The following is a 26549-nucleotide window of genomic DNA, read 5'->3' as shown; positions in this document are numbered from 1 at the left end:
TTATTAATTCCAGTTTCTTTTATTAGTCTGTAAAGCTGTCTTGTGTTCCCTATAGTCGCCGCCTTTTCCATCTCTTTTGCTTTCGTTACCCACCACTGCTCACGGTCGTTCCTTAGACTTTTTCTTAACCTAGATCTGATTTGTTTACGCTCTTCATCATGTTCAGAACCTGATGGGACGAGTTTGCGAGAATCCATCAGTGTGACAGACCTTGAAGAAATCCACTGGTTCCTTGTAACTCTGTGGTTTAAGTCACTAATAGATGTCACTGCTGTTTCCACAGCTGATTGTATGCCCTTCCAAGCAACATCTGGGTCAGCCTCGTCTTCACAACTACCTAAGTGTGACCTCAGTTGTTCCTGGAACCTACTTTTGGTTTTCTCGTTACTCAACTCAGTTCTAACGGGTCTTTTTAATGTGGCTTTTTTGCGTCCAGTGAGGCGCAAGCAGATGCGTGCCCGTATTAGGGCATGGTCGGAGTCCAAGCAGGTACTCCAGAATGAGCGACAATCTTCTACCGACCCTCTCCAACGATGACTGATGGCAATATGGTCTATTTGAGTCCATCGTTGGTTTGGTGTAGGGGGTCGCCATGTTAGACGATGTCTCTCCTTATGCTTAAAATTTGTGTTTGCTAAAAATAAACGATTGTCTGAGCATAGCTGCAGCAGACGGTCACCATTATCTGTTCGCTGTGTCGGAATACTAAAATATCCACCTAAATGCCTTTCTGTTTGGTTTAAGCTACCTATCTGAGCATTAAAATCACCTGCTACGAGTACTATGTCTGAGCGTTTAGCTTTCTGAAGAAGTTCAGAAAGCTTTCTGTAAAATTCATCTTTCACTTCATCCGAGCTGCAGTCAGTGGGAGCGTAGACAGAAACGACAAAAAGGCAACGACGTGTGTCCCTATCCTTCCGAGTTCTTACGCAGCCGTTCAGCCGAACAGCACATAGACGACTGTTGACGGGGATCCACTCTAGCAGTGCTTGTTCGGCCCTCATGCTTAGTGCTATGCCTACACCTGCCAGTCCACGAGAACTGGCCGTCGGGTCACCAGATACACGAAGGGTGTATCTCGTTGGCTCTCCGTTCTGCCGAGGTGAGGTCAAGTGAATGACCACACTGGGATCCTGTATGCGTGTTTCAGAGACACAGCATACATCAATGGAAAGAGACTCTAGGGTTTTAGCCAAGGAAGCCTGTTGACCGATTTGACATAGAGTGCGTACGTTGAATGCTCCAATGTGTAGTTTGGAGCGAGGTTTCAGTAGACCTGGGACAGAGTTTTGAGCACTAGAATCGTTGGCTATGGTGACACTTGAGGAGGAAGCCAAAGAAGGAAGTTTAGGGTTGAAAGTCGATGTAGGAGGAATAATAGGAATTGAAGAGGAAGGTTGATTATGAATACAGTGGTCTTGGGTGCTGTTAGAGGTATGAGGGCGGTTATCACTTCCCGGTTGCCCACACCGAGGAAGGGTTCTTCTGGAGGTACCTGAAAAGGAAATTGGATTAGAGGTGGTCTCAGTGACCTGAGAGCGTGACCGCAGTGCCCAAGGGACAACTGCTTGAGGCCGGTCGCGCACGGCCTTTTCGTGGAAGGTTTTCGACGTGTTAGCTCCGTTCTTCAAAGGGCCTTACCGCCGGAGACGGAAATCCGTGAGGTAAGGTGAGGTGTGCATTTTTAGGGTCGACCTTTTCTAACCCCACCCCTCCTTGTGGGAAGGCAGCATCGCTGTCATGCTGGTTGTCTGAAGGAAACACCTTACTGCTGTCACACCTCTGTACAGTCAGCAGTACGACTTCGCCTTCGGACCTTGGGTTTGTTGCTTTTAGTCTTACCGCTCTTCAACCGACCTGTCTGACATGGTAGGACCTTGAGGAACGGTTGTTCCAGCCAGTATAGCTCGGTTGCTTCATCACGATAGGCAAGCCCGACCACCACGTCAAGGTAGCAACAACGGTCGGGAGCAACAACGGTCGGGTAACTTGAAGAGGTGGACATATATACTGGTTTCTACCTTACTTGAAATTTTATCAGCCAAGTAGTTTAGTCATCCCATCAGGTCAATTACTTTAAAATCTTGATGTAATGTGTCCTGGGTTGATTCATAAAAGTTTCTTTCATATCTTTTGCAATCATAAGTACTTCTGAACAGGTTTCCCTCACAATCTTTATAAATTACGAACTTCCAGATATTTGAAGTTTCATTCCCTAGACATACCATAAAAAACTGATCTGGATGATAACTCTAACTAACGAGCTGTATTTTGAACGGTTAGAATCATGTTATATCATTCATTATTCATAACTACGAACTTTATGTTTATTGCTTTTTGTATAGTAATTGTAAACATCTAACATCAGCTTGTCACGAGTTGATTGTTGTTATTTTATTAAATTACTGAATTGGAAAGTTTACAGTCGCTACCAGGTTGTATGGTTATAGTAATCTCTGTGTTACTCTCTGCTTAATAGTTAGAATCATTTATCATTTTTGTGTGCCTTGATACCATGTTAACATGTTGATATATATTCCTCTAGAAACAAATAGTAAAAACTGTTGAATTACGTAGTTTCTTTTTGTAGGAATCAATTTGATTGTTTGTCATTCTCATTAAAATTAATTTATTCGTCTTTATTTTTCATTGTTAAGGAATAGTTGGATTTGAACCAGAGGCTTGTTCAATGTTAATTGCTATGGTAAGTTTCACAAGGAATTTCTTAGCCCGTAGTTATAAGGTTGTTCACGGACATCAACCGATAAGAGTGGGACATGGAGAACCACTGTCTACTTCAACACTCACTGTTGGCTCGTATCTGAGTTGGTTGGAATAAACCTGGGGATTACTGAACCAGGATTTAACACCATTCCATGAAGTTATTGACTTTTGAACTAAGTCATGTGTTTGGAAGTGCGAATACTCTGATTGGGGTTTCGGTGATAATCGTGGTCAGTGTTCTGAGACGGTAAATGACAGCTCAAAATCAATTGAAATTCTCTTCTTATTTCTTACGTATATCCTCTATGTTTCGTTCTCCTCACAATCATTTATACTACTATAATTTTGACCCTTTTGCTATGGATTCAATCGATTTTTTGCACTGATGTCGTACGGGAACTTGTATCGACACACATCTGCACGGGGTCCCACGTTTTCTCGGTTGGCTGATAGAGGTATTAAAAGACCAACTTGATGTTTTTTGTTTCAAGGGGAAACTGAAGCAGTTTATGCTACGTAAGTACAAAAGATGCAGCTTGTTTGGATCGTGAAATATCCGGATATAATTTACATATTCGGAGCTGTTATCTTAACTCGGCAGTCGATTTTGCCTTGTAATAACGACCAAGTCAAGCTATATTGACTGGTACACGTGCTTTGTGACCTCTCGTTCTACTAGGCAGGTCAGTTAAGGGGCAGTGTTGTGGTGCGTGCTACTGATGTCGGTATATATAAGTAGTATGTATCATCAATCGAAAGTGGAATACCTGGCAGCACCGCTACTATCCGACAGATGAAAGGGTTAAGAAAATCAATCTTGCAATAATATGGTCTCTCGTTGCCCACAGATTTCCATTTTCAGTTTAAAAAGTGTTAAGCTAGCACAGCAGACGTTACAAAAGATTATTTCGTGTGCAACTATCCTTCGGGTTCTACGGTTACCCTCATTGACTAACAAAACCATGGATACGTATCAATTTCATTTTTCAGTTCTCACCATATAATTTAGCACAAAATAAAAAAATTGCGTTTATCTCCAACAACGATTTCTGAGTATTTATTACATAGGAACTTAAATACTATATTAACGACCTTCCTAGTTTTCATATTAGTATGAATACATGTTTAAATTAATAATCAGATTGAAAGAATGATCATGGCAAATATAGTAAACCGTTGAATGTATCCCTTTTTGCTTAGTATCAAAACTATTTTCGTTTTAACACATATAGGTTGATGGAATATTACGTGTTATGCAGTTAACATTATCACGCCTTGTTCGAGCCGGTGAAACAACACAACCAACACAAGTATGGACTGGGCGAGAAATTTGTGGACTGATGTCAACTGTAGGTCTTGGACCAGAACAAATTATCGAACAAAGTGTTAGTTCATTTTGTTTTGAGAATATATATTTTCGGTCATTTTTACTTGATCTATTTTGACATAATCAGTGGTCTATCAACTGCAGCTGCTACGCTGACGTAGTGTCAGGACTTACCTATCTTGATGAACCAACCAATCTACGTTGGTTGGAACGCTTTTCCCTTCAGGTTCTACATATTCTAAGCAAATCAGTCGAATAACAATGGTAAGACTAAAAGCTGTAAATTAAGTTTCGAGGGCGATGTCGTACTACTGGTTGTGCTGGCGTGTGACGGTATGAAGACGTTTTTCTCTGACAACCAGCATCTATAACGATACTGTCTTTCCCCAACTGAAGGAAAGGATTAGAAGAGATCCACTCTAAAAACAGGACATCTTGTTGCCCTACAGGTTTACGTCGCCGTCGGTAGATCCTTTAGAGTACTGAGCTAACCCTTCTCAGACTGCTTACAAGAAGGTTGTTTAACCGGTTTTAAGTAGTTTTTGTTTTGACTTTGTAGTCATCATCCTAGATTGCTAGGGCAACTATTTTGCTAGTTGATTTTTTAGCCACCATAAAAAGTATCCTTCTATAATATAGAAACCCATTACACAATCCCTTATCATTGTTGTTTGAATTTTTTGTCAATTTTAGAGTGCTTATCAAAAGTTATCTGCATCTATTATGGATAATGAGAATTATGAAGATTGGTATCGAAATAGAAATCGTGATAATCTCAGTAATAATCAATTTCAACATAAACCAACTCATCGGACGTTACATTTTTTCAATGCTTTGTTCACTGTGTTAAGCTATATGTTCAGGTGGGTAGGTTTCTTCTAATAAGAAATTCATTAGTTTATTTCACCTGCGGAAGAAAACCTTGGGGAATCGGATTAAAATCCTATTATATATATTCGCTTATTTACTTCACTGAGTTCTTATTAAAGATTAGATTTTATCATGTATTATTATCAGCTTCGAAGAGAAATAGGAGTAATCGAGTGCGTTGAGGTCTTCAATCGATGTTAGAATTTTCATCAATTATAGTGGGTTGGCGGTTGTATTCGGAAAGCTGGCCTAGCTTTAGGAATATGTTCGTTTTGCCAACCAAGTGGCAAGTGTGCTGTACAGCTGTGAAACGTGGTCTTTTTAAGTAGTGGGTATTTTCAGTTTACTAGCATTTGCTCATAGGTGTCTTCGGAGCATTGCTTATTTATGGTAGGACTACTGAGAGAGGAACCCAGGCGTGGAGTAGTAGGCAAAAATGAAGAGTCCGTTGGTGGAGGTATAAACCTTCACCAACAGAAGTAGTCAAACATGTGTTTCGTATGACTCATTATCGTCTTCCCTTATATACAATGTTGACCGACGTAGGAATATGCTATTAGAAAGCTATATATAGGCAAATGAACTGATTGACTCATTTTAAACCACATCAGTGGGTTTAGGTCTTGTCGTTGAAGTCCATTATAATTTTTTTAATCCGTGGTTGAAGATATTGATGACAGTGTAAGATCAGCTGCAATGGCTCAGTAGCGTTTTCCTTGTCTCCCTTTAAATCTTTAGTTAAATGTCATTTTTTTCATTATCATTATATTTGTGTGTGGGCTGTGATACTGCCCGGGTGCTCAATCCGAAGCAGGAGGTTTTCTTAGGGGGCCACTCCCCGAGCCTTCGACCTAAGGTCTGACCCACAAGGCAGTGGAGCATCGTGAGGAGATGCAATCCCATGGAAGCCGGTGACCAATGATTGGTTCATACGCCATTTGTTCCCGCAGGATACTGGAGCCCATGTGCACCATTGATTTAGAATCCGGTTAAAGCGCCGGACATTCGCTTTTCGTCCTCTCATTTTCGTAAACAACATTCCCGCCACGAGAAGGCAGTGAGTAGGACTTCCCTGGCAGAGGCTGTATACGCGTGGCCGTGTGAGAGTATTTCGAGAGTGAGGGGGCCCCCACCCTACTCTCGGCCATACTAGGGCGTTTGGAGGCTTGTACCAATATTTATGAGTTCAAGTAAAGAAAATAAAAGTGTCATTCTTACCTGTTTGTTTTTCTCAATTTCAAATGTGTTTCTCAGGTCGTGGTTCCAATAGTTCTCGATATTATGTTTCTCACCTAATATTCTCCATCTTATTAGTTCCTCTATGTGCTAAGTTGAGGTATAGTAACGCGGACTGGTGAACATTTGTTACCAGGAATTACTTCAGTGATTGACCAAATGACATTAAGTGCGAAAGACCATTAAAAACACTGTACGGATTTGCCTAAGTTTGCGACTCCTCATTAGTGCAAACATAGAGACACAGAAACTGAACTCGGGTCCTTTGAGTCTTGTATCAATTAGAGTGTTCGTAGTCCAGGGAACTCCATGAGAAAGCTGTTACTTTATAGTTTGTAGCTTTAACAGCAGTATACATTCACGACCTTACAAAGAATGTAACACATGACCTTCAAATCTTGAGGGAAGCACAATACATTGACTTTCTTTCCTTCAGAAGTTATGTATAAATTTATTTAGTTTTATCAAGAAAAATTCAAAAACCGTTCGTCGTATTTTGTAAACCCCGTCAATATTCTCTTTATGGGATGGTAAACCTTTACAACTTCTAGATGCCTATGTGCTTATTGCAATGTGTTGTAAGTAATGTTGTATCTGTAGGTTCTTTATGCGAAAATTATCACGAAGTTTATATATGTGCCGTAATGTGTAGTAATTGAAGGCGATAACGAAGGAGTTAACAGCGGCATCTGATAATTTTCAGAAGGTACATTCAGGTCATTAAACCTCCAGCATGAAGAACTTTGATTTCAGTTAGAAGTCCTGTGCGTCTGATTGTACACATATTGTATATTTTCAAAGACCCCCATGATTCTGCGCTGACGTTTTTCAAGCCGTTTCAAATGGGGAACTTCTCCAACCATTCTGACATAATAGTCACGTTCTATATTACTTACTCACGCCTGTTACTCCTCGTGAAGGAACATCGACCGCTCACCAGCATTCGCCATCCAACCCTGTCCTGGGCAATCCTTTCGAGCTCCTTCCAGTTCTTATTCATCCTTTCCAAATCTTCTTTTATTTCCCGACGTAATGTGTTCTTTGGCCTTCCTATTTTCCGCCTTCCTTCAGGATTCAAAGTTAGGGCTTCGCTGATTCTCAGTACTGCCAAATTGTATCTCCTCATTTCCGTTGCTATTTGACTGGTCTTCCCGGTCTCCCACATTGTTCGGACGTTCAATGTACGTATAAACTTTTTGCTCTGGTTGTCAGAAGGGGCATCGGCCTCGTGGCTTCCGAAGGAACTCGGCTTTCACCATGAAGCGTCATAATTCTTCTAAATGAAGACCTTCTAACTCTCAGGGCAGAGTTTAAATGGTTTGAATGATTTTTTTCTAGTAAGCGTTTTTTTAGCGAGTTAGTTTTCTACGGGATGGGGACTCTAACCCCATGCCCAACCCTCCTCCTTTACCCGGGTTTGGGACCAGCAGTAACTCTGGAACAGCTACAGGCGGAGTTTACGTTCTATATACTTAAATAATATTGGCTACAAGATACCCGTGCATGACAACTACTCTCGGTGAAGACTTCCTAGTTAAAGACATTAAGTGCCATGGTTCTGACTTTTCACATATATATGTATACATATATATATCGATTGTTAATTTTTACACTAGCAACATTTTTCTATTTAGGGACAATATGTGCCATTTGTCAGATTATCGCGTTGTTCTTGTCGAAACAGTGGGATATGAGAAGCAACTGACTAAAGAATCAATTACGGATCATAACAAGTTCACTGAATCGAAAATTGATGCATGGATTACCAAGAAACATTTGAAAGTATTTAAGATAATTTTGTGTGCTGTTATGGTTTTATGTTTAGGGATATAAATGACGAGCGTGGTTTATACGTAGATTTTCATCAGACGCATACATGATCTCCTCGAAAAGCGACCGGCAATTCTAGTGATTTCTTAAATAATCGGCGTATGGTATATTCAGTATGTGACTAAAAGTGAAATCCCAAGAAGTACATTTCGTCTCATATGATGAGACTTGTCATCTGGACATGTGGTTGACTAAGTATCTAATATAGAATTTTCTAGTTCATATATTTTTGTGCTATGATTATTCATGGAAAAATAACTTTGTTACTGAATTTTGAGGAAAGCTGTTTAATAGTGAGTGGAATAAAGTCACAAATGCAGTTTGCATGGTATTCCATAATTTACACAACGAATTGGCGAAGGAAACTGCAGTTGAATGTTCAGGTTTCCTGGAAAACATGTAATATTAATTAAATATATTAAAATAGCACTGTAAACATTTTGATTATGCTTCCATCAAATATATCAGTACATTCCCTTCATTGGTTAGGTTTGTCGGAGAGCCTGTGTACACGAGCTAAAGCAGTTATTGTTATTAGAAGATTACTCCCCAACTCTTCAGCTTGAGGATTTAATGAACAAGGTAGTTTGGTGAGGGTTAGGAGATGCAACCTCATAGTAATTAGTCATCAGAATCAGTTTGTACACAATCCTTTTTCTCACAGTTCTATAAACCTTGTACTATATTGGTTTAAAACATGATTTTACAGTTTCCTAGGTGAACTTTCCATCTGCTGATTTAAGTTTTTAGTATCTGCTATCACACTCAGTTTAATTCGAACTCCCTTGTCATACAGAGAGAGTAGGAATGTTTGCTACCTTCCATCACTTGGGAAGCGAAATTTGACACCGATTCGGTGTAAACAATATGGACGTTCATTTTCACTGGATGGGATTTGTTTAAGTTGGACACTAGACGGAGTTTTCTTTCATGTTGTCCTTAAAGATGGATAGGACGAATAAAACTAACAGATATGAATATTAATTTGTATCAGAGTAGATGATTTCCCTGTGTTCATCTGGGAATTCGATTGCATTACATACGGATATCTGGCAGTATTGTGAATGTACTGAAATTGGGAATGTGTTAATAATTGTCTTTAGACTTGGTGAATTGATAATAACTTGTTTACTATTAAGTTTTATTCGTTCGATATCTATAATACCCATTACTGAGGAGCCTCTGTTCAGATCGAAACAACTGTTCGGTAGCTCTTCAGTTCTTAACACGTTCACTAGATGGACTCCATACATGACACAAACTTATTGTTGATCTGTTATTATTGCACCCATTTTGAAAAGTGACTTTATCGAATTCTTTTCTTCGTTTCCTCTACTTTACAGCCTCGTTTTGTGGAAAACAAAGAATTATCCTTAAATTTCTGGTGTTTAAATCCATCTGTAGTGTTTTCACAGTTAGCATCAATGGCGCATTGTGTAATCCTAATGAGCGGTACTCTATCACCATTGGATTCACTTGAAGCTGAACTAAATGTACAATTTCCATTACGTTTAGAAGCAAATCACGTCATTTCAAATAGTCGTCTGTTAGTAACAACATTATCACACGGTCCAAACGGTACACGACTTTGTGCTACCTATCAGCACCAGAATACCTATACATTTCAAGATGAGATTGGTGCGGTTGTTGTCAATGCGTGTCGTTTAGTACCTGGTGGTGTATTGTGTTTTCTACCATCCTATAGTCTATTGGATAAGCTAATACAAAGATGGGAGGTGAAAAGTTAATGCTTTTTGTTTTACTAATTCTATAGTAGTCATAAATTTGATTCTTGTCTATCCATTCATCATTTTTGCAATGAAATAAACTTATCTCTTACTGATTACACTGCAATCACAATTCCCAATAAATAGTTCTTAGGCTATTCATGTAAGTTAGATCACCAAGCGAATATCATACCCTAATCAGAATTAGTTTGCATTGATAATGAAGAACAACTATATTTTATATCTTAACAATTTACATCTCATTCAATCGTGAAAAACTAATATTTAGTGAATATACTACTCTTTGTCTACAGTGAAAATACATTTAAATATTTTGTGTTGATTGACTGAACAACAAAGTAGATTGTCTAATAAGGTTGCTCCGATCACGTAGCAGCATAAATTAAGAACATTTTTACGCAAAATGTTGATTTCTAATTCAACAACTTCTTATCAGTAAGGAATGAGTATTTCTCATATTAATAATCATATATAAAAATCGTTTGTTTTCCACACGATATTCCAAGTGCGGCCTATTTGATATGATCAAACTAGTTACTAGTTAGGACGTTTTTTCCATCATGCGCTAACTTATTAAACAATCATTGAAAAACAGGGGCTTTGTTTAACAGTCCATATTCCTTCAAGAGTTGAAGCCAAAGGTATCTTGTAAACTTCTGAGTTCAAAAATGTCGGGACTGAAACAACTGTCACGCGCTGTATTGCAGATCGTTTGAAATTGTACCACCAGACGCTGGTTAGGCGTTCTCTTCAAGGGCTGAAGGTTCCTGGGTAGGGTTGTGTGCGTAGTGCTGAGGAGTTCTATTATAGGACGAAAAATATGTCCAGTCTCCGCCGGTTTTCAGTTATATCTCAAATGGTATCAGTCCGTGACGAATATTATCTATGAACAAACCAATCTTCACAAAACCCACTCAATCAAGCTGTGAGGGTAGGAGCTGCCTCATATTAGTTGGCTATTTATGAAAGTTATCTTCAACTACTTATAAGTAGTGCAGTGCGTATAGGAAATAAATGCCGAAAAGCTTTTGTTCTGCGATAAAAAAAAGTTTTCAATGCATATTTAACTTTATTTTCTTATTTATACATTAGTTAACTGGATTGCTGAATAATTTAAATATGATAAAACATGTTATGATTGAACCGAGATCATCTGTTGGTTTAGATGATTGGCTTGAAGAGTTTTATACTTCAGTAAATCAAAATGTTCCAAATGCCAAATTGAAGTCAAGACGAAAATCAATTGATCAGGCTAATAATAATGAATCACCATCACTGAATGGAAAATCTCTTATGTTAAATAAATCAGGATCAATTATATTTGCAGTTTGTCGTGGTAAAGTTAGTGAAGGCTTGGATTTTGCTGATTCTTATGCACGTTTAGTAATTGCCATTGGAATTCCTTATCCAGCATTCACAAATCCTCAGGTTCGTCCACACTTCCCTTTTTTTAACAATACATTCAAGTGTTCTCCAATCATTTTGAAGTACATATTTGATGTGGTATCTTTTCAGTATTTCTTAAGTACTTGCAAACAGTTATTTGAAGATTGTATTATAGGCTTTTTACAAATAGCGTATTTGTATGTTTAATTATCATCTATGCCAATATAATCACTTTTTAACCATGTCATCTATCAAAGATGGACCAAAACCAGTAAAGATTTTGTAAGAGGTATAAAGAGATGAATAGATTTACCAGTTTGAGCCACCTGTGATATGCTTGTCTGTCGTCCAAAGAATGACTGTATTGTTGATCAGCTTAATTTTAAAACGCTATGAACGTAAAATATGTATTAAAGTTGAAATGAATTACTCACCAGTGTCTTTGATGCTCTCATAGTATTTGTTAGCACCATAGAATTGATAATTTTAGGGTTATGTTTTAGGTCTTAGCGACTGCAAAACTCTATTGGCTGAAACGACACGGATTTACATTATGCATGTATATTCAGCCCCTTTTTGAACGCGCGGTGCTGCCTGACATGCGATTAAGTTGGGGATAAATTCTAAGCCAGGTCAAAACATGGTGTCAATCCATGAAGTTATTAACTGTCTTAGTCTGAATAATGTCGAAATGTACATGGCATCTTCGTCTGGTCTTGCTGGCGTTGGTGTCCCACTAAGCGATAGAGCTGAGGCAGCACTAATCGATTGGATCCCCACTAACAGTTGGTTATGTGCTGTTATATTAGAAAGTTCCATCAAAGTGAGAAGAAATCGGCTTGAGAAACGATGTCTTTTCGTCATCTCCGCCTATGCCCCGGTAGATTGCAGCCCGGATGCAATCAAGGATGAATTCTATCACCAGTTAACCGTTCTTCTCCAGAAAGTGCGTTCGACAGATATTGTAGTACTAGCCGGAGACTTGAATGCTCAGGTCGGGCGTCTAGGCACACAAGAGAGTCGTTTAGGTGGGCGATGGGGACTCGTTGGTCGCAGGTCAGATAACAGGGACCGTCTACTGTAACTGTGCACAGACCACAACCTGTTTCTGGCTAGCACTAACTTTCGGCACAGTCATCGCCGATGTGCCACCTGGCGTCCTCCCTCTGCATCCCAAGTCTGGACTCAGATTGATCACATCGCGATCAGCTACCGCTGGCGTGGTTGTGTACAAGACTGCCGCTCCTTTTGAAGTACCTATCTGGACTCTGACCATGCCTTGGTCTGCGACAATCTTACCTTACTTTTCAGTGGCCAACGAAGTGACCGCCACCAACGGATTGATGTTAGCAAGCTGGTTGCCACTTCTGTTGCTAGTAAGTATAGAACCGATCTAGCTTCTAGGCTAGCTACCATTCCACTGAAAAGTATAGATGAGCATTGGTTGCAACTGTATGACGCCATGAAAATGGCGGGTACAGTCAGTTGTGGGTTCGCGAAACGTCCAGCTTATAAGAAGTGGGTTTCTTCAGGCAGCTTACAGCTCATTGAAGCCCGTCGGTCTACTCCGGGTGATCGTGAGTATGACCATAAACGAAGGAAATTGGGCAAAGCTTGCGTAAGGACCGAGAAGCCTGGTGGTTGGAGCGCGCTAATGAGTTGGAAGCAGCAGCTGCATCTGGCAATTACCGGAAGCTCTTCCAACTCATCCGAGCCACTGGCAGCAAGAAGCCTGGTGTGAGCGAAACAATCTGCGAGGATGATGGGATGCCAATCACTAACATCCATCGACGTCTTGGACGATGGGCAGAATTCTTCGAAGGGCAGTTCAACTGGCCTGCTGCTCCGGCAACATCGGTCAAACTGTTCTGCCCTCCATGGCCGGTGACGACTGATCCACCAAATGAGGCGGAAGTCTGCAAGGAACTCCAACTCTCGAAGCGTTACAAATCACCGGGCCCAGATGACTCACCTCCGGCTCTTTTTAAAGATGGTGGTGACTTTCTGACTAAGGATCTGACGACGTTGTTTACAAAGGTGTGGGAACTAGAGAGTGTACCAACGTCATGGAATGAGTCGATAGTTTTCCCTATCTTTAAAAAGGGTTCACGTCGTTCCTGTAACAACTATCGGGGGATAATAGGTATCATTACCAAGGTTTGGTTTGATAATTTCGAATAAATTGAGCATTGGGTAGATTGCTATAAATAAATAGTATATTTGTAATATCCCAATGAGTAGAAAAATAAGATTTTCTGACGTTTCGTGGCTTAGTGTAAGTCACTTCTTTAGAGAATAAATAACTGAATTAAAACTAATCCAAGTTTAAATAGTACTATTTGAACTTGGATTAATTTTAATTTGGTTATATTGCAAATATACTATTTATTTATATCGGGGGATAAGTCTACTTCCGAATGCGTCCAAGCTATTGGCTCCTGTCATTCTTCGTAGGTTATTCAAAACCCGAGAAAGATTGACTCGCAAGGAGCAGGCTGGTTTCCGTTCCTGTCGAGGATGTATTGATCATATCTTCACCCTCCACCAAATGTTAGAACACCGTCATACTTATCACAGGCCAACAATCGTAATGTCTCTTGACATTAGGGCTGCATTCGATTCGTTGGACAGTGCTGTTCTCTGGGATTGTCTATTGAAGAAGGGTGTGCCAGAGAAGTTTATTAACATCCTAAAAGCCCTATATACAAACACCTCAGGCAGAGTGAGGGCATATAACCACCTCTCTCAATTGTTCCATCCGAGCAGTGGGGTTAGGCAGGGTTGCGCAATCTCACCATTCCTTTTCAACCTTGCCATCGATGACATTCTGGAAACAGCTCTGATGGATGTAAGTAATGGTGGTGTGGATCTGTTGCCTGGAGAAAGACTTCTCGACCTTGAGTACGCGGACGATATTGTCTTATTGTGCGATAATGCCCAAGCCATGCAATCCGCACTTAATCAGTTGGCAATCAGTGTCCGTAGGTATGGTATGTGCTTTGCACCTTCGAAGTGCAAAGTACTTCAACAAGACTGGCAGGATTCCAATCCTGTACTCACCTTGGATGGTGAGCAGATAGACGTAGTCGAGAAGTTCGTGTATCTAGGTAGCTGCATAAGTGCTGGTGGTGGTGTGAGTGATGAGATCAATGCACGTATAGTGAAAGCCAGAGTGGCTTATGCTAATCTGGGCCATCTTTGGCGCCTTCGTGATGTTAGTTTGGCTGTAAAAGATCGGATCTACAACGCGTCGGTGAGAGCAGTTTTGCTCTATGCTTGTGAAACCTGGCCTCTCCGAGTTGAGGACGTTAGACGACTCTCTGTGTTCGATCATCGTTGTCTCTGAAGGATTGCTGACATCCAGTGGCAACACCATGTTAGTAATGCACAGGTTCGGCATCGTGTGTTCGGGCACGGAAATGATAATGCAATCGATGTCACCATCTTGAAACACAGACTTCGGTGGCTTGGACATGTTCTACGAATGTCATCTCGGAGGATTCCACGTCGTGCATTATTTGCCGACTCTGGGACTGGTTGGAAGAAGCGAAGAGGTGGTCAGTGCATGACATGGTGTCGTGGCATGAAAGAAAGCTGCAAAGGGCTGGCTCCTGTCGTTCCTTCACGTCTCCCTGGTTGGGGTCCGAGAGATGGTACAACACAGTGGCTAGAGACGTTATCAGATATGGCTCAGAATAGAAGCCAGTGGCGATCCTGCTGTAACCTTCTTTTACTTTCTTCATTAAAGGTGGTTGTGTCTTCCTTAACTGAAAGATTTCTTCTGATTGTACCTTTTCGTTTCCTCATTATTACTATTATTATTACTACACTATCTTACACCAACCTCCTCTTTATTGTTCTTTCTTTTTTTGCGCTCCTTCCTTTTTTTCTTTCTCTTCGAGTTCTCATTGTTTTGTTTGGCAGATATATATTTGGTACCGTCTTGTACCAATATTTATGTGTTCAAATAAAATAGAAGATGGATGGGTTTAAAAAATTTTCTAGTGTGAAGATTTATACTCCATGCTGACATCAAACTGCAACCATTAAAGCTCATCATTTATGAAGCATCTATTGGATTGTACACCAACGATGCCTTTCCAACTAAGGATCATAAATATCGGGTATTTGAACATTTTGTCTGTTTTTTTTTGTACAATTACTGACATGTTGACCTCAAGATGGGAAACGTAGATGATTGATATTGGATTGTTCGAGGATACGCTTAAGTAATTGTCAAATCCTGTCACATTTGTTATAATTGGTTAAATGATATTAATCTATAATAAGTGCTATTTTGTGTTGTCATTAAATTATTTTGTCTAGAAAGTGATTATTTCAATATTTCACTTAATTCTTCTACTCTGTCTATATCAATTCCAGTTAATAGACAGTGTATTTCTAGGCTTCAAGCATTAGATGTGATTCGAAAAAAGTCAATTCAAATTCTCACTATCTGATCTCACCACAATAGTAGTTTATATTAAGACGTTTTTTGGCTGATATGCGTCATGTAATCGAATCATATTAGCCATATTTTATAATGTAATGTAAAGTTCAAACTTTGATTGTCTCAGTCATTGTTTTTTTAATTTATTTGAACACATAAATATTGGTACTGTAGTGAAGGAAAACACAGATGAAGATAACCGAATTCTATTTAGCACAACATTACAGAGTTACTTGGTAAAATAGAAAAACCATACTACATTACCTAATTTGCAAAATGTTCAATAATTGTCTCGGACTTCATTGTTCTTGAATTTCTATACTAATTGCATTCTCTTCCCGTTCTTCCTTTCTTGATCTTCCCAATCTTCTGCTGCCAGACATTAAATTCCTGAATCGCGTTATATACTACTTATGTCAATATAAGTAGCACGCGCCACAGTACAAGGGGGCATCAGATACATATGCGCCACACAAAACCCAAAATTTTTTTGTGGGGGGGGGGAAAACCCCCGGGGGCTCAAACCGAAAAAGGGGGGGTTTTTGGGGGGGGCCCCCGAGGCAACTAAAAAAAAAAACGAAAGACAAGGCAGTGGAGAATCGTGAGGAGATGCAGTCCCATGGTAGCAGGTGACCAACGATTGGTTCATACGCCATTTGTTCCCTCAGGATATTGGAGCCAGTGTACACCATTGGTTTGGTATCAGGGTTTTTCAACTCCCCTAGATGAACTCTCCGTATCGACGAACCCGGTTAAGGCACCGGACATTCGCTTTTTGTCCTCTCAATTTCGTAAATAACACCCGTGGTACGAGAAGGCAGTGAGTAGGACTTCCCTGTCAGTGGTTGTATGCACGTGATCATGTAAGAGCATTTAGATAGGGAGAGCTGACTCTCATCTGTACCAGGGCATTTGGGGGCCATTACTAAGTCCATAACAATGCCATTTATAGATATGTGAAGCACACTGCAATATTCAGTATTTAAACCATGTTAAATAATAAACAATAATTCATTTTTACCACTGTAATACAGACTTCATGTTGCATGGATTTCTAACATAATTTTTAATGTAAACTTCAAACTTTTTGTTGTATTGTTTCACATGTTCAAAATTATTTTTCTTCCAAAAAAAAATACAAATTTCTATGAAGGTCCAACAAAAACGTGAATTTAACGATGCGCTTTATAAATCCTCAGCCAAAATGGCCTGTACAGATAAGCATATACGATCACCATTACAAAATCTTAATTCATCTGTGGAAAAATATGATACAAATGATGATATAACTTCTTCCACCTCTAATGTCTCTTCTCCAAGACGTAGAAAAGTACTCAGTGGATCAGAATGGTATGATGCTCAAGCCTATAGAGCATTAAATCAAGCATTAGGACGTTGTATTCGACATGCAAATGATTGGGGTTCTATTTTATTGGCTGATGCACGTTTTGTGGAACAATCATCTCGTTATATGTGTGGTATAAGTCGTTGGATCCGATCTAGGTAATTATTCCAATCTGAATTTTCTTCTTGTTTATATTTATGTCACTTTACTGATAGAGACAACGATAACAAACTGAACGACATATAAATGTGTGACCAACACTCACTTGGACTTTCAGTGCTCACGCTACAGAAGTAAGCAGGAAGAAACCTTGGAGAGACCAAAAAGCATGGGGTCAAACCACTAATCATTGACTTATTTAAACTGAGGTCTACCTAGTCTTAGGATTGTACAATAACTGCTATTATTGTTTAGAGATGTTGGCTGACATAACACAGAATCAGTCACAATGACGACACATATGGACTCACTCTCTATCTTCCACTGAATCTTAAATTTCAACGTTCCTCCACACACATATCTTTTCACTTCGTCTTCTACAACCATATTCTCAGTACGTATGTTCATTTCGACATACAGATGAAGAAATGAGAATTAGGGAAGGCAGATGCATTTGTTGGAAATACTACTCATTATATGAACTAGTATAGCTCAGAATAGTCGACAGTTAGTGCAACAAGGTGACAGCTATTGGATAAAATAATAACCGTACAGAAGTACACACAAGGAATACATGAATGCAGAATTACAATCACACGAACATGAGATGTGTGTGTTGAAGGTTACAATTTTCTATAAAGTCGATAGAGTTATTGGGATGGTAAAAGTGACTCACATGCTGTCTGAGTTGCTAAAACCTGCTTTAAGTTGGGATAAATCACGCAGGCATGTAGTAACATAGGTGCTACAAGTTTTTATTGGAACTTTTTCAATTGCGAACTGAAAACAATTGGAAAACAATACAGCACTGTGTAGTTGTTTCAAATTTTTCATTGCTGACCCCCCAAGAGACCTTCAGATCTCGGAGGCTTAAACCAACTACTCGTTGATCCAGTGGTTCAAGATGTTAGCTTTGGTCAACTCGCAACAGAGAGCGACAACATCGACATTTGTCCTTTTGATTTATGTGGCTGAGATTCATCAGTTGTAGAGCAAGTTGGGTGAGGAACGGCCAAAAGAAAACATGGCATCCGTTCACGAAATCACTAACTGTCGAACGTAGCTGTTTCATTGCATACTTTTCAGCTGGGATTTGCACTAAAACTGTGACCAATGGTTGTAAACTTTGGAATGGCATGATTCAGAATCAATTACAGTAGAGCACATATGATTCGAAATAAAACGTGAAATTCACCTCAAAATTTCTATCACATCTCGCCACAATAGCAGTTTATAAATAAGACTTTTTTTTGGCTGATATACGTCATGTAATTTAATCATACTAACCACAGTTTCTATATATTAATGTCTAGTTTATAATTTACATCATAGCGTAACTTCAGCTAAGGAATTTTTTGAAAAGGAGGAAACCGTAAACTTTTGTTTGATCGTAACATGTAGCTCTTTCTAATTGCACACCCATTTCTCAGCATTTTCTTAAACAATTTGCCAGTGTTTATTCTCCTTATTAATATGAATTATTGTGTAGTGGTTTTAAATTTCCGAATTTTATCACATCTTGTTTTCTTTCATATTTTAGAGTCAATCATCATTGTTCATGGGAAAGTTTAGAATGTCAACTTCAATCATTTGTTAAATCACATGAAACTGAAGAGAAAGTCGAGAAGCAAGTGGAAGATCTAGATGAAATTTTCGCTTAACTAGTTGACATGAATATATATATAAATATCGCTTTCATAGATGTTATAAGAAATTCACTATTTGTATTCTACCTAAATTTATTCATTTCCAGTACTGCTCAACTCTTCAACATTCATCTTCATGATTATTGTACCGAAAAACCGATATTTATTGTTTTACAAAAGTGAAGTCTTGTATGTATGAATTAGGATTATCATAATGTACGCACTAGTTTCGTAGATATTAAATGTTTTTAATGAAAGTGGAATGAAAACTGTCCCGGTTGTTCCTTTTTTCTCGCTTTTATCCTTGAGTTGAAGTAAGCAAATGTGTTATGAAACTATAGTGATTAGCTGAAGTTAATAACTTTCTGGGTAAGTGTTCATAAAGGACTTGATTCGGAAATGATTTGGGAAGTTTCAGTCAGTCAGTCAGCTACAACGTAGGACCAGGCACATATATGCATCGGCCCAAGTTGCCATACCTCATTAACACAACAAGATGGACACCGGATTCATAAAAGTAGTTAATTCAGAGGTGGTAATATAAAAGAAAGATTGCAATAAGGATATAGTACAGGAAGAAAGAATTAGTTAGTAGAAAGAAAGATATGAAGCAATTTTAATCTCTTAGTTTAAGGGAAGATAGAGAGTGTATACACTGACGCCATTGTGATTGATTCTGAGCCATGTCACCAAGGGTCTCCAACCATTGGTTACGATAGTCACGCGGACCCCAACCAAGTAGTCTGTATCTACCAACATGGCTCAGACTAGAAGTTAGTGACTTCAAGCACTGATGCCACGTTTTGGTTTGGCCGCCCCTAACTTTCTTCCAACCATCTCCAATGCCGGATACCATTGCACGTCGTGGTAATCGGTGTTCAGGCATACGTAACACGTGGCCCAACCATCTCAGTCGATGAAGATTCATAACCTCATCAACTGATTTACCATCATTCCCTAATACCCTGCGTCTAACTTCACTATTACTTACCCGGTGATTCCATCAGATGTGGGCAATATTTCTAAGGCATCTGTGGTCAAATACTAGTAGCTTACGAGTGTCTTCTACTCTTAATGGCCATGTTTCGCTGCCGTAAATTAAAAGAGAACGAACTGCCGCGCAGTATACTCGTCCTTTTATTGATAGACGGATATCTCGCCTCCGCCAAAGGTGACGTAAGTTGGCAAAAGCCAAGCGAGCTTTACGAATCCGTGCCGAGATTTCAACAGACACCAACCGATTAGGGCTGATCAGACTCCCAAGATAAGTGAAGTTGTCAACTCGTTCGACTACTTCACTCCCTATCCTTAGTTCAGGTGTTGACGCAGACCAGTCCTGAAGCAACAACTTGCATTTAGAGGGAGAGAAGCGCATTCCAAACATCCTGGCATTGTTGCTTAGTGTTACCAAAAGACTCAGCATTTAGTCAGCGTCTTCAAACGGGACTATGTCATCTGCGTATTCTAGGTCGACAAGTAGACCTCATGGTAAGAGATCAGTGCCCGAAAATTCGTTCGGCGAGAACGTTATTTCCAGCAGTAGGTCTATGATAAAGTTAAACAAAAATGGAGAAAGTGGACAGCCTTGACAAACACCACTTTAGGTTGCAAAAGCAGATGACAGTTCGCCATAAGCTCTGACTCGATTGGTAGTGTTCGAGTAAAGAGCCTTTACAAGGTTTATGTACTTCTGAGGTACGCCTTTCAATGACAGACACTGCCACACAATCTCGCCGTCTACCGAGTCAAATGCTGCTTTTAAGTCAAGAAAGACTACCATTGTCGGACGCCGATAAGTATGCCTATGTTCTAGAACCTGACGAATGGTGAATATGTGGTCGATGCAGCCGCGACCAGGTCTGAAGCCAGCTTGAGTCTCTCGTGTTTGCAGTTCACGAGTCTTAGTTAGACGTCTGATACTTATCGAGGCTAGTATTTTAGATACTATATTAGTTAAACTAATCCCTCTATGGTTGTCACAGGATGATTTGGACCCTCTCTTATATATTGGGACGATAAGTGATTGTGACCAGTCAGATGGAATAACGTCTAACTCCCAGATCTTAGCTAAAATATTAGTCAACCTAATCGCTAAAATTGGACCACCATCCTTAAAGACTTCTGGAGCCAATCCATCTGGACCAACTGCCCTTCCTCGTTTCAGATTAACTATAGCCTTTTGAACTTTTGGTATAGTTGGGGGACCTACTTCAATGTTCGATTCACACTGTCTGGGAATGAAGGGTAGTTTTAGAGTAACTGAAGGTCAGCTGAAATGTTCCACCCATCGTTCTAAACGTCTGGACTGAGAGCAGATGAGGGTGTCGTCTTTTTCGGAAATAGTCTGACTTATACTTGATTTATTAATTCCAGTTTCTTTTATTAGTCTGTGTTCTCTATAGCCGCCGCCTTTTCCATCTCTTTTGCTTTCTTTGCCCACCACTGCTCACGTTCTTTCCTTAGACTTTTGCCTAACCTAGATCTGATTTGTTTTCGCTCTTCATCGTGTTCAGAACCCGATGGGATGAGTTTACGGGAATCCATCAGTGCAATAGACCTTGAGAAAATCCATTGGTTCTTTGTAACCCTGTGGTTTAAATCACTAATAGATGTCACTGCTGTTTCCACAGCTGTTTGTATGGCTTTCCAAGTAACAACTGGATCAACCTCGTTTTCAGTACTACCTAAGTGTGACCTCAGTTGTTCCTGGAACCTACTTTTGGTTTTCTCGTTACTCAACTCAGTTCTAACGGGTCTTTTTAATGTGGCTTTTTTGCGTCCAGTGAGGCGCAAGCAGATGCGTGCCCGTATTAGGGCATGGTCGGAGTCCAAGCAGGTACTCCAGAATGAGCGACAATCTTCTACCGACCCTCTCCAACGATGACTGATGGCAATATGGTCTATTTGAGTCCATCGTTGGTTTGGTGTAGGGGGTCGCCATGTTAGACGATGTCTCTCCTTATGTTTAAAATTTGTGTTTGCTAAAAATAAACAATTATCTGAACACAGTTGCAGCAGACGATCACCATTATCTGTTCGTTGTGCCGGAATACTAAAATACCTACCTAAATGCCTTTCTGTTTGGTTTAAACTACATATCTGAGCATTAAAGTCACCTGCTACGAGTACTATGTCTGAGCGTTTAGCTTTCTGAAGAAGTTCAGAAAGCTTTCTGTAAAATTCATCTTTCACTTCATCTGAGCTGCAGTCGGTGGGAGCGTAGGCAGAAACGACAAAAAGGCAACGACGTGTGTCCCTATCCTTCCGAGTTCTTACGGAGCCGTTTAGCCGAACAGCACATAGACGACTGTTAACGGGGATCCACTCTAGCAGTGCTTGTTCGGCCCTCATGCTTAGTGCTATGCCTACTCCTGCCAGTCCACGAGAGCTGGCCATCGCGTCACCAGATACATGGAGGGTGTACCTCGTTGGCTCTCCGTGTTGCCGAGGTGAGGTCAAGTGACAGAGGTTGATTAGGAATACATTGGTCTTGAGTGCTGTTAGAGGTATGAGGGCGGTTATCACTTTCCGGTTTCCCACACCGTGGAAGGGTTGTTCTGGAGGTGCCTGAAAAGGAAATTGGATTAGAGGTGGTCCTGGTGACCTGGGAGCATGACCGCATTGCCTAAGGGACAACTGCTTGAGGTCGGTCACACACGACCTTTTTATGGGTAATTTTTGTGTTAGCTCCGTACTTGTTGAGACCTTACCGCCGGAGACGGATATCCGTGGGATAAGGCGAGGTGTGCATTTTTAGGGTCGACCTTTTCTAACCCCACCCCTCCTTGTGGGAAGGCAGCATCGCTGTCATGCTGGTTGTCTGAAGGAAACACCTTACTGCTGTCACACCTCTGTACAGTCAGCAGCACGACTTCGCCTTCGGACCTTGGGTTTGTTGCTTTTAGTCTTACCGCTCTTCAACCGACCTGTCTGATATGGTAGGACCTTGAGGAACGGTTGTTCCAGCCAGTATAGCTCGGTTGCTTCATCGCGATAGGCAAGCCCGACCACCACGTCAAGGTAGCAACAACGGTCGGGATTTGGTAAGTTTAAATGATAATGACTGATCCATCAACCAGATAGTTATAAGCAGCATGAAACCTGACAGATATGTGCATCGTTTCAAGTTGTTATATCATATCAACACAGCTCGATAAAGTTATCAAGACAGATGCAAGAGTAGTAGAGGTAATAATAACCGCATCAGTGATTATGAAACGATGCAAGATTTAACCCAAGAAGAAAGAATGAATTTGTAAAATAAAAAGCATCAGAAAACTTTAGAACTCATGATCTAAGAAAAGGCTGAGACAGAATTCATCATTTCCTCTGCAATACATTGTAAGCCATGCCACTCAACGTTTTCAAATGCCCTGGTACGACTGAGGTTGGGGGGAGTCCACTATTTTTCTCGAAATGATTTCACATGGCCAGGCGTATACAGCCACTATCAGAGAAGTCCTACTCACTGCCTTCTCGTGGCGAGGGCGTTGTTTACGAAATTGAGAGGACGAAAAGAGGATGTCAGGCTCTTTAACTGGGTTGGTGGGTACAAATGATCCACCTAGGGGAGGAGGAAAACCCTGATTCCAAACCAATAGTGCACATGAGCTTCAGGATCCTGAGGGGACAAATGACGTATGAAACTATTGTTGATCACCAGCCAACATGGGACTGCATCTCCTAACGTTGGTTCACTGCCTTGTGGATTAGAACTTTAATCAAAGGCTCGTGTAGTGGCCCCTTAAGAAAACTAGCTGCTTCGATTTGAACACCCGACCAGTATTTCAGCCCCCACATAAACCGAATGATAGAGTGTAAGACATATTTATTTCCTACTTCCTTGTCCCAGCGTTTATGTGTTTAAATAAATCAATAAAACGGCATCTCAGTAGTAAGTACCAAATCGGTTAAGTATTCTGAAGATATAAGAGTTTGCACGTTAAAATGTTAGGGCAAGATTGACCTGAACAACATATGAATATCTGACCATCACTCACCTTGACTTTCAGTGCTCACAATGCACAAGTAAGGAACCATTCAATCTTAAATCCCAGCATTCCATCACATATCTTTTCACATCGTCTCCTACAACCATATTGTCAGTACGTATGTTCATTTCGACATACAGATGAAGAAATGAGAATTAGGGAAGGCAGATATATCTACTCAAAATACTACGCATTATATAAGCTAGTATAGCTCAGAATAGTCGACAGTCATTGCAACAAGGTGACAACTATTGGATGAAATAATAATCGTACAGAAGTACACAAAAGAGATATTAATTCTGATTATTGAAAGATATTCGCTTGGTGATCTAACTTACATGAATAGCCTAAGAACTATTTATTGGGAATTGTGATTGCAGTGTAATCAGTAAGAGATAAGTTTATTTCATTGCAAAAATGATGAATGGATAGACAAGAATCAAATTTATGACTACTATAGAATTAGTAAAACAAAAAGCATTAACTTTTCACCTCCCATCTTTGTATTAGCTTATCCAATAGACTATAGGATGGTAGAAAACACAATACACCACCAGGTACTAAACGACACGCATTGACAACAACCGCACCAATCTCATCTTGAAATGTATAGGTATTCTGGTGCTGATAGGTAGCACAAAGTCGTGTACCGTTTGGACCGTGTGATAATGTTGTTACTAACAGACGACTATTTGAAATGACGTGATTTGCTTCTAAACGTAATGGAAATTGTACATTTAGTTCAGCTTCAAGTGAATCCAATGGTGATAGAGTACCGCTCATTAGGATTACACAATGCGCCATTGATGCTAACTGTGAAAACACTACAGATGGATTTAAACACCAAAAATTTAAGGATAATTCTTTGTTTTCCACAAAACGAGGCTGTAAAGTAGAGGAAACGAAGAAAAGAATTCGATAAAGTCACTTTTCAAAATGGGTGCAATAATAACAGATCAACAATAAGTTTGTGTCATGTATGGAGTCCATCTAGTGAACGTGTTAAGAACTGAAGAGCTACCGAACAGTTGTTTCGGTCTGAACAGAGGCTCCTCAGTAATGGGTATTATAGATATCGAACGAATAAAACTTAATAGTAAACAAGTTATTATCAATTCACCAAGTCTAAAGACAATTATTAACACATTCCCAATTTCAGTACATTCACAATACTGCCAGATATCCGTATGTAATGCAATCGAATTCCCAGATGAACACAGGGGAAATCATCTACTCTGATACAAATTAATATTCATATCTGTTAGTTTTATTCGTCCTATCCATCTTTAAGGACAACATGAAAGAAAACTCCGTCTAGTGTCCAACTTAAACAAATCCCATCCAGTGAAAATGAACGTCCATATTGTTTACACCAAATCGGTGTCAAATTTCGCTTCCCAAGTGATGGAAGGTAGCAAACGTTCCTACTCTCTCTGTATGACAAGGGAGTTCGAATTAAACTGAGTGTGATAGCAGATACTAAAAACTTAAATCAGCAGATGGAAAGTTCACCTAGGAAACTGTAAAATCATGTTTTAAACCAATATAGTACAAGGTTTATAGAACTATGAGAAAAAGGATTGTGTACAAACTGATTCTGATGACTAATTACTATGAGGTTGCATCTCCTAACCCTCACCAAACTACCTTGTTCATTAAATCCTCAAGCTGAAGAGTTGGGGAGTAATCTTCTAATAACAATAACTGCTTTAGCTCGTGTACACAGGCTCTCCGACAAACCTAACCAATGAAGGGAATGTACTGATATATTTGATGGAAGCATAATCAAAATGTTTACAGTGCTATTTTAATATATTTAATTAATATTACATGTTTTCCAGGAAACCTGAACATTCAACTGCAGTTTCCTTCGCCAATTCGTTGTGTAAATTATGGAATACCATGCAAACTGCATTTGTGACTTTATTCCACTCACTATTAAACAGCTTTCCTCAAAATTCAGTAACAAAGTTATTTTTCCATGAATAATCATAGCACAAAAATATATGAACTAGAAAATTCTATATTAGATACTTAGTCAACCACATGTCCAGATGACAAGTCTCATCATATGAGACGAAATGTACTTCTTGGGATTTCACTTTTAGTCACATACTGAATATACTGAATATATATACTGAATATACTGAATATATTTAAGAAATCACTAGAATTGCCGGTCGCTTTTCGAGGAGATCATGTATGCGTCTGATGAAAATCTACGTATAAACCACGCTCATCATTTATATCCCTAAACATAAAACCATAATAGCACACAAAATTATCTTAAATACTTTCAAATGTTTCTTGGTAATCCATGCATCAATGTTCGATTCAGTGGACTTGTTATGATCTGTAATTGATTCTTTAGTCAGTTGCTTCTCATATCCCACTGTTTCGACAAGAACAACGCGATAATCTGACAAATGGCACATATTGTCCCTAAATAGAAAAATGTTGCTAGTGTAAAAATTAACAATCGATATATATATGTATACATATATATGTGAAAAGTCAGAACCATGGCACTTAATGTCTTTAACTAGGAAGTCTTCACCGAGAGCGGTTGTCATGCACGGGTTTCTTGTAGCGTCAATAGATCAATATTACTTAAGTATATAGAACATGAATATTAGTTCAAAATGATTGGAGAATTTCCCCATTTGAAACGGCTTGAAAAAAGTCAGCGCAGAATCATGGGGATCTTTGATAATATACAATATGTGTACAATCAGACGCACAAGACTTCTAACTGAAATCAAAATTCTTCATGATGGCGGTTTAATGACCTGAATGTACCTTCTGAAAATTATCAGATGCCGCTGTTAGCACCGTAT

General features: G+C 39.6%; 2 protein-coding genes across 3 annotated transcripts in view; one reads left to right on the top strand and one right to left on the bottom strand.

Moving 5' to 3' along the window:
- The window catches only part of BRIP1_2 (Fanconi anemia group J protein), a 29064-nt gene extending 10067 nt beyond the window's left edge, over positions 1-18997 (top strand). Inside the window, exons 10-17 of one of the 2 annotated variants that reach the window (XM_051212710.1) lie at positions 2658-2704; positions 3957-4109; positions 4745-4914; positions 7792-7939; positions 9331-9723; positions 10828-11163; positions 16725-17074; positions 18616-18997. In XM_051212710.1, coding sequence (XP_051068605.1) covers positions 2658-2704; positions 3957-4109; positions 4745-4914; positions 7792-7939; positions 9331-9723; positions 10828-11163; positions 16725-17074; positions 18616-18736 — 1718 coding nt within the window. In that variant the 3' untranslated portion in view covers positions 18737-18997. Of the gene's footprint in view, positions 1-2657; positions 2705-3956; positions 4110-4744; positions 4915-7791; positions 7940-8709; positions 9878-10827; positions 11164-16724; positions 18490-18615 lie in introns of those variants that run through there. The other variant, XM_051212711.1, reaches the window with a different exon arrangement.
- A 5195-nt stretch (positions 18998-24192) lies between these two features.
- Positions 24193-26147, bottom strand: BRIP1_1 (Fanconi anemia group J protein; the record flags this gene model as incomplete). The annotated part of the gene is made up of 2 exons (XM_035729987.2): positions 24193-24597; positions 26007-26147. 2 exons carry the CDS (start codon positions 26145-26147, stop codon positions 24193-24195), a joined length of 546 nt encoding a protein of 181 aa, XP_035589329.2.
- Between the last annotated feature and the right edge of the window lie 402 nt (positions 26148-26549).

The sequence above is a fragment of the Schistosoma haematobium genome, chromosome 3, assembly GCF_000699445.3.
Source record: "Schistosoma haematobium chromosome 3, whole genome shotgun sequence".
In the NCBI taxonomy this organism is placed as follows: Eukaryota; Metazoa; Platyhelminthes; class Trematoda; order Strigeidida; family Schistosomatidae; genus Schistosoma; species Schistosoma haematobium.
This window is presented reverse-complemented; position numbering and strand designations above follow the sequence as displayed.